The sequence below is a fragment of the Pteronotus mesoamericanus genome, unplaced genomic scaffold, assembly GCF_021234165.1.
Source record: "Pteronotus mesoamericanus isolate MK-2021 breed Mesoamerican mustached bat unplaced genomic scaffold, CSHL_Meso_final scaffold_85, whole genome shotgun sequence".
Lineage (NCBI taxonomy): Eukaryota > Metazoa > Chordata > Mammalia > Chiroptera > Mormoopidae > Pteronotus > Pteronotus mesoamericanus.
In genome coordinates this window covers 30,299,669-30,314,266 of record NW_026555329.1, presented here as the reverse complement: position 1 = coordinate 30,314,266, position 14,598 = coordinate 30,299,669, and the positions used below count along the sequence as shown (strand labels likewise).

Below are 14,598 nucleotides of genomic sequence, written 5' to 3'. Positions count from 1 at the left end.
CCAGAGAGGCCCTGGGTGTAAGTGACATTTAATAGGGAAAGTTAGAACTTATGGGAATCATGTGCTCAGGCAATGAAACATGAACTTCTGTGTTGTGTTTGAAGAAGTGTAGGTATTTGGTAAGGATTAAGGTACAATTCCTTTGGGGGGGATCTTAGGATGGAAAATGGGGTAATAGGTTAGATATAGGCAAAGATCAAATCTTGATATATCTTTCTAAAGCATTTATATTTTATTTTATAGACCATGGGGAGTCGCTGAATGTATTTACCCAGGGAAAGGATATCATGAGAAATAAATTAAAAACAAATAAACTAGCATGGTGGATGAATTGAAGTGGAATGAAACCCAAAGTAGGGAAACTAGCTGGGAACCTCTTAAATTGTTGGGGCAAAAGTTGATGAAAATTTGAAGCAAGGAAGTATCACTGGATAAGAAAAAGTAGAAAATAAAAATTATTGCAGAGGTAGACGCGTCAGAATTTATGAATTTAAATTTAATGAATCTAAACCTAGTTTAGGTGACGAGACCTCTCTAAATCAAGGTGCATAATCAAAAAGCAGAAGCATATACTGAGATATGGATCACAGTTAATTGGTTGGCATGCATTTAAGACGTGTATGAATCATATGCAATGGAGCACTGGAGCACAGAAAAGTCTCAAGTTTTAAGAAGATGAAAGATGACAAGCAGAACATGTTGAGATTGAAATGTCATGCAAAGCAGTTTTAGAGGAGAGGTAGAGATGTATTTCAGGAGATTGGAAATAATGATAGGAGAATGATAATTGAGCACAGAAAAACTTCAAGAAGGTTTGCAATAAAATTTTAAAAAGAGAAAATGAATGGGGGGATACATTTTTATTGAGAGAAATTTAAATAGGCCCATTATTGAGATGGAGTTCTTCCTTTCCAGCACAAGCTGTTATTTGAAGTACATAATGAAGTACACCATTATGTCCATTTGAGCTGTGATCCAGATGTCTGTTTTTTTTCTTTTTTTAAAATTGAAATATACTTGACATATATCATTATGCAGATTTAGGTGTACAACATATTAACTTGATACATTTATTTACTGTAATATGATTGTCAATGTAGCAATAATTAGCACCCCTATCATGTTACATAATCATACTTTCTTTTTAGTGGTTAGAATAATTAAGTATATTCTCTTAGCAAGTTAATTTATAATAATACAATATTGTTTATGTTTACTATGCATTGGATCTCTAAGACTTCTTTACTATCCAATGAAAGATTGTACACTTGAACCACATCTATCCTATCTCCTGTCCTCTTGTAACGTCCATTTTACTTCTTTTTTTTTTGTTTGCATTGTTATTTTCCCACATATGAGAGATATCCTACAATACCTGTCTTTCTCTTGACTTATCTCACTCAGCATAATGTGCTCAAGTCCGTCCATGTTTTCACAACTGACAGGATACATTTTGCAATATATCCACATTTACTCATTGATGGGCATGTAGGTTATGTATATATCTTGGCTATTGTGAATAATGCTGCAATAAACATAGGAATAAATTTATCTCTTCAATATCCTGTTTTCATTTTCTTTGGGTATATTTAGGAGTGGGATTCTCCAGCCATTCTAATATGTGTGAGGTGATATTGCATTGTGGTTTTGACTTCTATTTCCCTGATGATTAGTGATATTGAACACATTTCTCTTGGCCATTTGAATTCCTTCTGTGGAAAAAAATACTTATTTGTTTCCTCTATCACTTTTTTTTTGACAGCTAAATAAATTTAATTCTTTTAAAAAAATTTAATGTAGTGATACTAGAAAGGTGATACCTTTCTAGTGTTTGAACAAGGCATATCCTCTCCCCACCGTATTCTTGTCATAGACCTAGTTTAATATCTCCATTACTCCTGTGAGGTCCTAATTCCACCTTGTGTTAAAAGGTCAAGCTCCCTAGGCTTCTGAGTCTTGAGTCCTTGAAGCTCAGTTATTATTCCCCCTTCTTCCCTCCTATTTTCTACTGAAATTAATGAGAACCTCCTCCACTACTCTTCTCTCTCTGGCACACTTTCCCATACTTTCTCCTGTAAATTTCCCAGTCATATGTGGGTAGTTTTATTCCTTCCCCTCAAATTTCTGTTTCTGGTCCTCCTGATGGGATGAGTTTCCTGCCAAGCATGTTCTTTCCAGAGTTTGTAGATGTGCTCACTATCCTTTGTCAGCAACCTTTGTCCTGTGTAGCAAGCCCCAGTCCAGACAACCAAACTCTGCTCTATGACACCATGGGAACATCATCTGTTCACTCCTTATTTCTTCTTTTCTTTTCCAAAGCTATGAAACTTCAACTGAAAGAAGAGATGTAAAGACCCCCTAGCCTCCCAGATGTTAGAGCATCCTTCCAAGGACTAGAAATACAGTCTAGGTTTCTCCTTAATTGTTAACTTTCAAAAGGGAATTTTATAGTCATTTACAAATTCTGTTTTAATATAGGAGTTCTAAATAAGATAATTTAAATATTTTTCCTTTCAAGAGAAATTAAACTCATTTGTTTTATCATATGTAGTAATTGTTTTAAATACTGTTTTCAGACTATCAATATTATATAGAAATATATTTTAAAGCATATTAAACTTACTTTGAGTATAATCTCCAACTCAAATTGGAATTTTATTTTGTAGGAAAATGGAAACACTACAAAAAGTTGTTAAACTCTAACTACCTACCTGTAGTTTATAGGCTACAATTAAGCATTTAATTGCATAAGTATATAACCACAGATGCTTTGCCTGCCCATTTATTAAATAAGTATTTTTTATAATTTTGAGTTCTATGAGTTTTTATATATTTTGGATATTAACCTCTTATCAATTGATGCATGATTTGTAAAAAAATTTTCCATTTAATAGGTTGCATTTTCATTGTGTTAATGATTTTTGCTGTGCAGAAGCATTTAAGTATTCCTATTTGTATAGTTCCATTTGTTAATTTTTGCTTTTGTTGTTTGTGCTTTTGATGTATATACAAAATATCATCGCTAATACCAATGTTGAGAGTCTCCTTTTCTACATTTCCTTCAAGGGGTTTTATGATATCAGGTTTTATGTTCAAGTCTTTGATCTACTTCAAGTTAATCTTTGTGAGTTTGTAAAACTGGAGTCCATTTTTTTTGTTTTGTATATGTTTTTAGTTTTTCTATCACCATTTGTTGATGAGACTATCCTTTCCCAAATCATATTTTTGACTCCCTTATTGAATATTAGTTGACCATATATATGGAGGTTTAACCTGGTCTATTTTGTTCCATTGGTCTGTGTATCTATTTTTATGCCAGTACCTTAATGTTTTGATTACTCTAGCTTTGTAGTATAGTCTGAAATCAAAAAGTGTGATACCTCCGGCTTTGTACTTTTCCTCAGCTGTTAGGGGTATTTTATGCTTTCATACAGTTTTATAATTATTCTTTGTATTTTCTATGAAGAATGCTATTGCTATTTTTGGGGGGATTGCATTGAAGTTATAGATGGCTTCGAGTAGTATAGACGTTTTAACAGTATTAATTCTTCCCATCCATGAACACAGGATGTCTTTTCATTTGCATGTGCCTTTTTTATTTCTTTCAGTAAAATGTTTAAGTTTTAATTGTACAACTCTTCATTTCCTTGGTTAAAATTATTCCTAGGTATTTCATTGTTTTTGATGCTATTGTGAAATGGGTAGTTTTTTAAAATTCCTTTTTCTTATGTTTCATCCTTAGTGTATAGAAATGCAATGGATTTCTTTATATTGATTACACATCCTACAATTTTACTGAAATCATTGATTAGTTCCATCAGGGTGGATTTTTTTTTTGTTTGTTTGTTTTTTTGGTGGAATCTTTAGGATTTCCTACATACAAAATCATATCACCTGCAAATGATGACAGTTTTACTTCTTCCTTTATGTTTTGAATACTTTCCTTTTAGCCTTGCCTAACTGCTTTAGTTAGGTCTTTGCACTCTTCTGAATAGGTGTACCAACAGTGGGCACCCTTATCTTGCTCCTGGGGGTAGGGGAAATGTCTCAGTTTTTCTCCGTGGAATATGTGAACTCTGGGTTTGTCATAGATAGCCTTTATTATGTTGACATATGTTCTTTCTGTACCCAGTAGGTCTAGGGTTTTTCTTTTTTTTTTTTTTTAATAAAGAAAGGTGGTTTCTTTCAAGTTACATTTTTGTATTTTCTGTAAATGAGATCCTAAGATTTTATCTTTAATTCTATTAATGTCATGTATTACGTTCTTGATTTGTGTATGTTGAAGTATCCTTGAATCCCAGGGATGAATCCTACTTGTCCATGGTATATACTCCTTTTAATGTGTTTTTAAATTTGGTTTGCTAATATTTTGGGGTGAATTTTTGCATCTGTTTTCGTCAAAGATGTTGGTGCGATTGTTTCTGAGATTTGGATGAAGACATCCAGGGCAGCGCGGTGCTTCCGCTTTCCTCCCGTGCAGACGCTACACCCAGTTCCGTTGCTATCAGCTCCCATTTTCTCCTTGCCATCAGCTTCTTGTTACCAAGATCCTTTATTGCAAAGTAGTTCCTTAGAGTTAGTAATATGCTTATTTCTGTAATTCTTGGATGAATTTTCTCCTTTTGGTCTCCTACACTTTCTGCTATGTCTGTACTTATCATTATCATCATCATCCTGTAATTTGAAGTTCTGGCAATATTCCTCATACCTTAGGAATCCTCTCGATGCCAAGTTTCTCTAGACATTTCTGAAATCGTCAGCATCAGAATGACTGAGTTTCTAAGACAAGAGACAGACTCAGAGAGAGAGAGGAGGATGACAGCCAAGGGGGGTTAGGGGATGGGGGGACTGAGCGAAAAGGAAAGCGCACTCATGGACACGGACAGCAGTGTGCGGTGCAGTAGTTGTGGGTGCAGGGGGTATAAGGAGACTCAGTGGTAATGAGGGAAAAATTTTCAGAAACAAAGAAGTAGAGGCCTTAACAATGATTAGATAGTGACTGTTACCAGTGTTTTCATATACAGATATTTATGGAGTCAACAGTATAAATCATACAGACAAGGAAAAGAAAGACAGATGCTATGTAATATGTCCAAGTTGGGGAGCTGCGATGTGGACCCACGATGTGGACCCAGGCAGCCTGACAGTAGAGACTGGAACCTCAACCATGTGCCACATGGTCTCTCTGGTTTCAGTATGATTTTGTCAAGGTTCTGTATATCCAGATGGACAGGCAGTCTGAAATCAATATGAAATATTCATCTTTTAAGTGGATTTAAAAAGTTTTGATATGCTTTTTATTTTATTAATGAATAGCCATCATTTAGTTAAATATAATATGTACAAATAGCAAGTTAATAACATTTTCTAATTTTTTTCTGACTTGCAGTACCATTTATGATAAGAATGAAACTGACATATTTCTGATAATATTTATAGAAATCTGTGGTTCAACTCTGAGACATCTGATAGCATTAGTATGACTTAAATAGGAATAAAATTTCTAGTAGTAATAATTGTCCCAAGAGTAGTTGTGTTTATCAACCACAATCAATGAGAACTTTATCAAGTATTGGCTGTATACAGCTGTATAATCCAGATCCAGAAAGAAAAATAAAACATTAAAAAGTACACTCCTCAAAAAGATTTAATTTGAGTTGGAATCACAGGGTGTGGTCCCAAAAATATGTTCAAAATCCATTTTAAGATCCATTTAAGACCGAATCAATAATGTGCATGTAAGTAGGGTTTTATAAAGTTTAATTTGTAACATAATAATAATTGTTACATGTCCCCAGGTAGTGTAATGCAGCCTGCCCAATAGAACCACCTAAGATTCTGAATTAAAGTGGGTCCTGTGTGTCAGTATTTATATCAAAACAAATAAACACACAAACAAGTCCTTATAATTATCCTGGCATACATATTATCATGCAGTAGAATTCATACCCTCTCGCCTTTGTATCCTCAGCACTGTACAAAAAGCTCATTCACAATTCTTGTGAAGTGCAGTGTCCTCCAGATTTGTCCCGCCTTACCTCACCTCTGCCCCAGGTGTTCTCCAATGTTCCCTAACTTGGGGAATTGAACCACTAGCCACAGTACTAAGTTTCAGAACCCTGGGAGTGATTCTAATTTTATTCCTGTCCTTCAGAACAACAATGAGTGCATCATGAAGTCTCCCTTTTCCCTTCTAACTATTCCTCAAGTGAGTCCATTTTTCTCTATCTTCCTTACCAGTGCTAGTCACCAGAAGTTGCTCTTCCTGATGATAGTATCTTAACTGGTCTCCCTTCCTACTCGTGTTCATGTACCAAAAACCTACATTTCATTCAGAGTCGTTTTCCTGAAACACAAGTCTGATAATACTATTCTCTGGTTTAAAATCTTCAGCAGCTTCCAGTTGCCTAAATACTCCATGCGATTCAGAGAGGATTCCAGGCTCTGACCCTCGGTCTCTCCAGCCTCATCGCCTGTTTCATCTCCGGCTACTCGTCAGCCACCTCTCACACCATTTGGAACTCATATTGAGCTACTTCCAGTTCCCTGAGTGCACCTCTCAGTATTCACGCACTCTCCTCTATTCTTAATAGGACTGCTACCTCCTTCCCTCACCCCAAAGTCATGGCAGCCTTCTCTGGCCAGCTCAATCCATCTAGATTACCCTACAGTAAGCTCCAATAATACTATTTTTTCCCCATATCATATCATTTACCTCATACTATTGTAAGTGCTTATTAAATTTGTAATATTCACAATCCATAGTTTTATGAGGAAAGGGACTATTTTTTAAAAAATCTTCTATAAGCTCTACTTCTAACACTTCAATTAAATGTTTTTGGTTAAATGAATGAGTAAATGTCTTAAGTGACAAATGGTGCAGATACTAGGGTCTTAAAAGCTTCAGCCAAAAATGATGATTATGATGCCCAGGAAAATGACTGTGGTCACAATTCATAATATTATGATGATCTTGTTGAGTGCTTACTCATTGCTAGATCCTATGCTCAGTACTCTACACTAAATGTAGTTACTTTTATACTGTTTCATAGCTAAGGAAACTGAGGCTTGGAGACATTATGTGATTTGTTCATGTTTTCAAAGCTATTAAGTGGTAAAGTGAGGCACAAATCTAAGCAATAGATTGCAGTTATTATTTTACTAAACTCCTTTATAAAGAGGACTAGGGTAGTAGTTATTGCACTTAGGAATTTTACAGATCACTGTGATTTTAAAATTAATAAGCGAAGGGATTGAAGCACCAGTAGTAACAACTGACATGTTTGTTAACAATTTATTTAAAAGTTATTATCAATCCCATAATTTCACAAAAGAGATTTATTTTTCTTAAACTAAACAATTAGAGAAAAGATAATATCTGGAAAAGAGCAGTTCTTCCCACTATAGGAAATTAACAAACTTATTCACACATAGGTTCCTTATATATTGTCCTTATATGAATGAAAAAGTGTTACAAGTAAACTTTAAAGACGTGTTAGAGTCAGTCCTGAGGTACTAAAAAACCTATTATGATTATGCTAAAGCATTTAAAAAATTGTCCACTGAAGAAAACTCAAATCTTGAAAAAAATTTTGTGTATATTTTGATAAATATAATTTAATGTATTAATAACTACAATTTAGTGGGTTGTTTGAGTCCTGGTTTACATTTCAAACATTAGTGGCCAAAATACAAATACTGCCTAATCCACCATTACATTAAATATGTTAAAGAAGTATGTTAAATCTAGCACATTTGTTACTGGCATATACTGAGTAGTTCTACTGATTTCTTTTCATCATAATAAAGATGAACCTATTTTAATATGACATACCTACTAATTATAGCTAATTATATTGGTTTTCCAATTACAGAAGTAATGTTACATTTCCCTGTTAAACATGTATTTTAAAAAGTGAGCCAATTTAACATAGAAAATATTTAAAAATAGTATTGTTGATTGCATGCCAATTTATGGAAAATTGTAAAGGTGCTCTGTGAATAACTCCACTTTAAAATACAAAGAATTTGAGTATCAAAAAATCCTCAAGTCATTCAATTTTCCCAAGGCATTACATTTATTAGCACCTCATACAAGTCACTAAAGTTTTTCAGTGGTAGCTCAAAACTAAGGGTCAGAGATAATAATATGCCTTTCCAAACTAAAATTCTAAGGCCTAGTTGGGCATATTGCAAAGAGACTACCACCATGTGTCTGCAGATGTGCAGAGGAATAGTTTAATTCCAGCTGTATGAGTCTAGAAAGCAACAGGCACTGGGCAGCAGTGGATGTCTGATTTTTACGTTTGTTCTAAATAGAGGTGTTCTGAATGTGTCTGCAGGCAGCGGGCAGTGTGCCTGCAGAAAGGGAAGACTGAATATGCTTGGGAAAGGAGATTTGATGAAACGAGGTCCCTAGGGCAGAGGTTGGGGTGGCATCAGATGATTGATAGAGGAAATGAGGGTCAAGGATTGATTGAGGAGATAAATTGGTACAGAATGGAGCCAGATGTTCAAAAAACAAATGTTATCTACCTTACACTTTTAAGTGGGGTTTTTCCTGTTAAAATGCCTTGATCAGAAACTGAGTAACCACCAACATTGATACCCATGCACCACATTCCTTCTACATATAGGTATTTTTGCTTTCCCATGAGGGTACCCCAGAAAGAAAAGCAGGCTTACATTATACTAGATTCCACACAATATCAGTCTCACCACTTTATTATTAGGTGAGCAAAGGACAACAGGTGGCAAGCTAGTATCAATATAAAAGGAAGCTAACAGTTTTTTGGAAAACTCTTCATCATAGACTTCATTGTCTCAGCTGGTATAAAATAGCTAGAAGAAATAATTAAATGTTAGTCAGGTGTAGTAAAAGCTATGCATAGTTCAGATATTCTAACATGTTTCATTCAAATTATTTTTTCCACATTCTTTAAAGAAACATGGGAATATTTTTCCTGGGACTTCTGTGTTTTCACATTGGAGTCCAAAGTTTGATTTAATGAGTTTCTCAATGACCTGATGGCAAAGCACACGTGAGAAGGGTCAGAGTTATGTGAAGAAGTTGCAAGTACATTTGCTTATTTGTTATTTGAGTTCTGTGATTGCAGGAGTACTTTCCAAGCCTGACTTGTTTCCACAATCTAGAATTCTATCCACAGGAAAGAGGCTTTCTTAAAATATATTTATGATGAGGCCTCTCTTTCTTTCAACTAGATTTTAAATAATTAAATAACCCAAACTGTGGTGACTTTAAATGATAAACTTTTATTCTGAATATACTGTTTTTGCACAAGATTTAACACAACATTTTCTGGGATTATAAATATTTTTTATAACAGTATCATACAAATTTTTACAAAATGTTTTTATCAGGCTAGTTAATTTCCACAAAAGTGTCAAGAGAACATAATAAATGGGAGAAAAGATCTTTTGTTCACAAAGCCTCTTGGCCTTTTGCATGGATGCACACTGAGCATTTTAATAAAAGTATCCTAAAAAGCATGATCCAACAATCATACAGCACAACAAAAAAGATAGCTTTGTCAGGTCACACTGTAAACTCAATTGGCATCTATACAAGACAGTATCCCATTAGTCTCAGAGGAATTTTCTTCGAGTGAATTACTTGAGCTATATGAGTAAAGTACATGAAATTATTGGTAAGGGTTGTCTAAGTCTTTGAAGTTCTAGAATTATTTTCAACACTTGATGCATTTGATTTATTGAGTTGCACTTTATATAAATGCAAACTGATTATTAGCAATATTAACATTCTGCTATGGGAAAACAATACAAGTTCCAGATAATAATAGAATATTTGAAATTGTGAGCAAGTGAAATAATCATTCTATTTTACACTTAAAGAAATCACTACATCCATTTTTCACTGGATCAGACTCTATACCTCTAGATATTTTAATATTAACTGACATGATCAATGGAATAGTTTAGAGTTTTAAATTGAGACAGAATTTAAGCTTTGGTGGAGATGAAGATTTAAATGAGATGGAAAATACAAGAGCATCAAATAAGCAAGTAACACTTGGGTTGCAAAGGCCACTTAAAAGGGATACTGACTATTTGAACCCAGTAAGGCCAGTTTTTAAAGTTAATAAAAGGAATATTATAAGAAAACTTACAAATGGCAGCAACACTGTTTAGTTTTTTTCCAAGTTAAGCAATAATGCCTCAAGCATTAGAAACATGAAAAAAGATCATACTAAAATCTTATAGGCCCAGGACCTAAAAATCTCTTCAATCAAACTTGCTATGTCATGTTAAAAACCTGTTACAAATATGGACCACGATTGGTGTTTGGCAGTAATGCTGGTTGTTCAAATGAAGAAAACCATTAATGCAAAATTTGCTCCTGTAACTCAACACCAATGCAAGACTTATTTGAATTTATTTTAATGGCAAACTACATAAAGCTGCATGAGGATAGCAAAAATTAAATAAGTGAAGGTTTTAAAAGCTTTTTTTCTTGATCTCTTGTACTGTTTAGTCTTTGAAAATCAATGTTTATAATATACTATAATTTAAGCTCTTGTCAACAATGAGAACTCACAGAAAAATCCTAAATTAAATATAACAATTTGATGGGATGAATGTTACTGTCTTATAAAATAGTAAGTCTACTAAAGGCATGGAGACTAGTATTAGGATTCAGAACAATTTTTAGAGCGCACGTTCTTACCCAATTTATAATCATGTGGCTGTCCTAATATATTAGTTTATTTATAGCAGAAAGTAAAGGATCATAGCAAGACTCATGCATGTAGGTATATTTTGATGGCAAATGAAATCAAATAGGACCCTGCCAAGAGATGCCACATTTAACCATGATTAATACAACAATAATGTAGTTGATGAATACATACAATTTCAGTGACATTAGCCATGAAAATATATTTAATGGGTTTTAAAGATAATTTTAAGGTAGTTTGTTGTATGCTGGAAGCAATTTAATTTTTTCAATGTGTTGCTTATTTACACAAATTAACATAATTTTATGTTTTGATATCCCCTTCCCAACACTTTCATGATTTAAAAGTCTAGCAAAAGTTAACAATAAGATTTAAATATTGAATTAACAAACAACATGATTTAAACGTTGTTACTAGAGTGAGAAGTTCTGTTTTTTTAAATCACTTTGGTGTTTTCTAAAATGTCAATACCAGTTACAAATGAGACTACAAAATCACAACAATGCATTAGAAATGGTAACTGATGTTAACTCTAGAGCAACAGTTGGCAAAGTGAATCCATTTCCCCCTTCGCCCATTTTTAAATAAAAAATATTTTAAGTAAGGAAATGTATGCAAATGGTACCTAGGGTATATTGGCAGTAGGAGAAAATTACAAATGTATGCAAAGCTAAAGACAAAACAAATATATCTTTTAAGCTGTGCTAAAGAATTGTTTATATGTTTGATATGTGAGCATATTAAAGCATGCTGGATAATGTTAATAAGATTTTGGCTTAAAAAATGATATTTAAGAAAATTTCCAGCATATACACAAACCAATATTTGGCATGTTCAAAAAAAAAAAAAGAACAAATACATTTTACCATAAAAAATATCAGCACACTTCCAGCCTTCAGCAGAATTATTCACTACAACTAGAGTTACACATTCATTGTTTTTACCCTTTCTTCAAATACTGTTTACACCTGAAAATAAGTTTTAAAAACATAAATAATATTCTGCTTCCATATTAATCTATTATGAAATATCTGATTCACTATGCTAACCATTTTTACCAATGAGGCTGTATAAAAACAATTTTGATTATTCATAATCAAGTATTCATGTGCATACATATAGATTCAAGGTTTCCTATTTGTTCAGATTATTGTAAAACCCTCATCATTCTGCATGGAAATTTTGGTCAAGTGATCATACCATTAAAAATGGAGGGAAAAGTAGCAGCAGCAGTAGAAATTTTTGGATTGTACATGCCACTATTCAAAAGAACAAAGAGGAAACCTAGGATGAATCTTCATTGAGAACATATATGTACTTTTCAAAAAATAAATGTGTCAATTCTGATTTATGTACTTAAAATATCTGTACATAGGCTTTCAGGCAAAAGCACGAATCTGTATAAAATCTGTTAATTCCCATTTCACCATTTATCTAACCCAATCATTCAGCATTTACATTGCACAGTATATTCAGAGTAGCTTTACAACATTTTTAAAGATGACTTAAGTGCATTACACTGCAAGGTTCAGAATCTTATGTAACAGTGATGTCACTCATTTAACTTTTCAATGGACTATCCTCTACAGTAAGAGAAAAACAAAATGTTAAAATAGCAGCAGCATCATGCAAAATACCCTTGGTAACCAAAGTTCATTTATCACAAGAAAAACATTTTCCCCTCCCCCAACAAGCTTTTCTTAGAGCATGTTGAAATATCTGGCTAGCACTACATAACTTTACTGTGAACAAAAGGGACGTTACATTGAAGCACTTATTAAGGGCTTACATTTAGGAGGAAATATGTCACACATTCAAATTTCACCCTCAAGCACCTTTAGTTTAGTAATTTCCTAGTTATATTTCCAAATAACCAATTTATCACCCCACCAAAACTTAATTGGTCATCATTTGTATTATATTTTTGGCAGAGAAGCCATTCTTCATAAGGCATTTTATTCATGGCAATTTTTTAAAATAGAAAATTGACCATTATATCTATTTCAAAAGATTACATCAATGTTAATCCTCTCTCTCTCTCTCTATATATATATATATATATATATATATATATATATATATATATTTCAATAATAACTACTCAAAACAGGAAGTAATTTTTAACAGAAGAATAAGGGAAGGCAAAAAAGAAACATCTTTTCCCCTAGAGATTTTCTTGGTTAAAGAACAAGGATTACAGTAAGTCAAAATTCCAGGTCAAAATCAAGACAATTTGTATGATTCACAAACAGTTGTGTGGGGAGCCCTTTTACAATTAATCACATACAGTGCAACAACAAACTCTCAAATTTTCCAGTAGAGCACATATAAAGTTTCGCTTTGATGTTATACATGAATAATGCAACATTCATACAAGTTTAAGGATCTGGCACCCTGACATGCAGCCAGTGGGCGCCTTAGGAGTCTGCGCCTTAGTTTTATGCCGTGTGATGGGCCCAGCTAATGCTCTGCTGATTCCATGGTTGACCCTATGTTAATGCATTTGAGGGCTCATGTTTTGGCAGGGTCTGGAGTTTAATTATGCAGATTTGGTTTTGGAAGGTCATAACTGGCAGTGCCTGATGCCAGATAAAAGCCAAAGAAGGACAAACTGGATTCCAATGATGGACCACAGGGAGGGATTTAATCCGGAAACGCCGCCACAGTCGGTATAATCCTCCTGTTGGAAAGTAAAGCAAAAAGAAAATCCTGAAAAATATTTAGTAAGACATCTATCAGGTTTAGTCCACTTCTGAACTCACCTTATATAACTGCTTTAATTTGAATCCAAATAAATTACATTCTCCTAGATTTTACTGTTCAAAGAATGCTTTATAACATTATTGTAGACTCAGATGATAATAGAAGAAAATTTTATCAGTGAATGCTGTTTTGAGTAATATATCAATTTCTAAATTAAAAAAAAATATTCATAGGATAAAATGTTCTTATATATTTATAAATACAAGAAGTAAAAATAAAATTTAATAGTATGTTTTAAAATTCCCATGAATTATGATACTAGCAATTATACTCAATTAGACAAATTTTTGATGGGTAAAATAAATAAATTTGAGAAATGCACTTCTACTTTCCACATCCCTTACATCCAGTTTCAAAGGTGAGCATACCATACTGCACATGCAGCATCTGGACCTTCATCAAGAATTAAAATAAAAAGAAGAATAATGTATTTGAACCATAAATGAAAGTACACTCTGAAAACATACATCCTACAAAAGGAGCTAAGCTATCAAGTTTTGTTTAGAAAGCAATGAATGAGTACTAAATATACTCATTGGATTACCCAATGTCTAGTTGTGACTCATTATGTTGCCTACTAATGCAATATTATTACTTATCTTTTATTCCTAAATTCTGTACTCTGTAACATCTTCTACATCCTTTAATTCCTTTTAATATATTGAATTGAATAGAGTACCCTAATTTCTTATTATTTTTCTAAACATCATTTAAGAATTTACTAATCCAAGGTTCAACTTCCAATAATCAAAACAATTTATGTAAGAAAGTATTTAAGTAAGTAAATAAATATTCTATCTAGAATAAACATACAAAGACTCTGAACTCTCAGAGAATAGAACAGGCTCCTTTTGCTCACTAGGGTGTAATGCAGTGCCTGCCACCTGGTAAATAAATACAATTTCTTTCTTCAATTGTATTTAAGGTAGCAGATCTCTTTTTGTTTGTTTGCTTGTTTAAGAGAAGTTTGAAATAAAATAATCTATTAAGAAAAATTTCATTTTTCAAAGGTAGGCTCTAAATATACTGAGAATCATTAAAAAATGATCAGTTCTTAGTCCTCGGTCTATTTGACTTTTCCGGAGCATTTGCCAATGTACAATAAACAGTCTTTCCTTGA

The 14,598-nt window shown here is 33.2% G+C and overlaps 1 protein-coding gene across 3 annotated transcripts in view; it reads right to left on the bottom strand.

Annotated features, from left to right (window-relative positions):
• CACNA2D1 (calcium voltage-gated channel auxiliary subunit alpha2delta 1) overlaps positions 1–14,598 on the bottom strand; it is a 551,478-nt gene that overhangs the window by 77,050 nt on the left and 459,830 nt on the right. For 2 of the 3 annotated variants that reach the window (XR_008528338.1, XR_008528337.1), the window contains one exon: positions 9,258–13,395. Coding sequence is in view for 1 of the 3 variants with exons in the window: in XM_054564312.1 (XP_054420287.1) it covers positions 13,279–13,395 (117 nt within the window). In the remaining 2 variants the exon portion in view is untranslated. Of the gene's footprint in view, positions 1–9,253; positions 13,396–14,598 lie in introns of those variants that run through there. The other variant, XM_054564312.1, reaches the window with a different exon arrangement.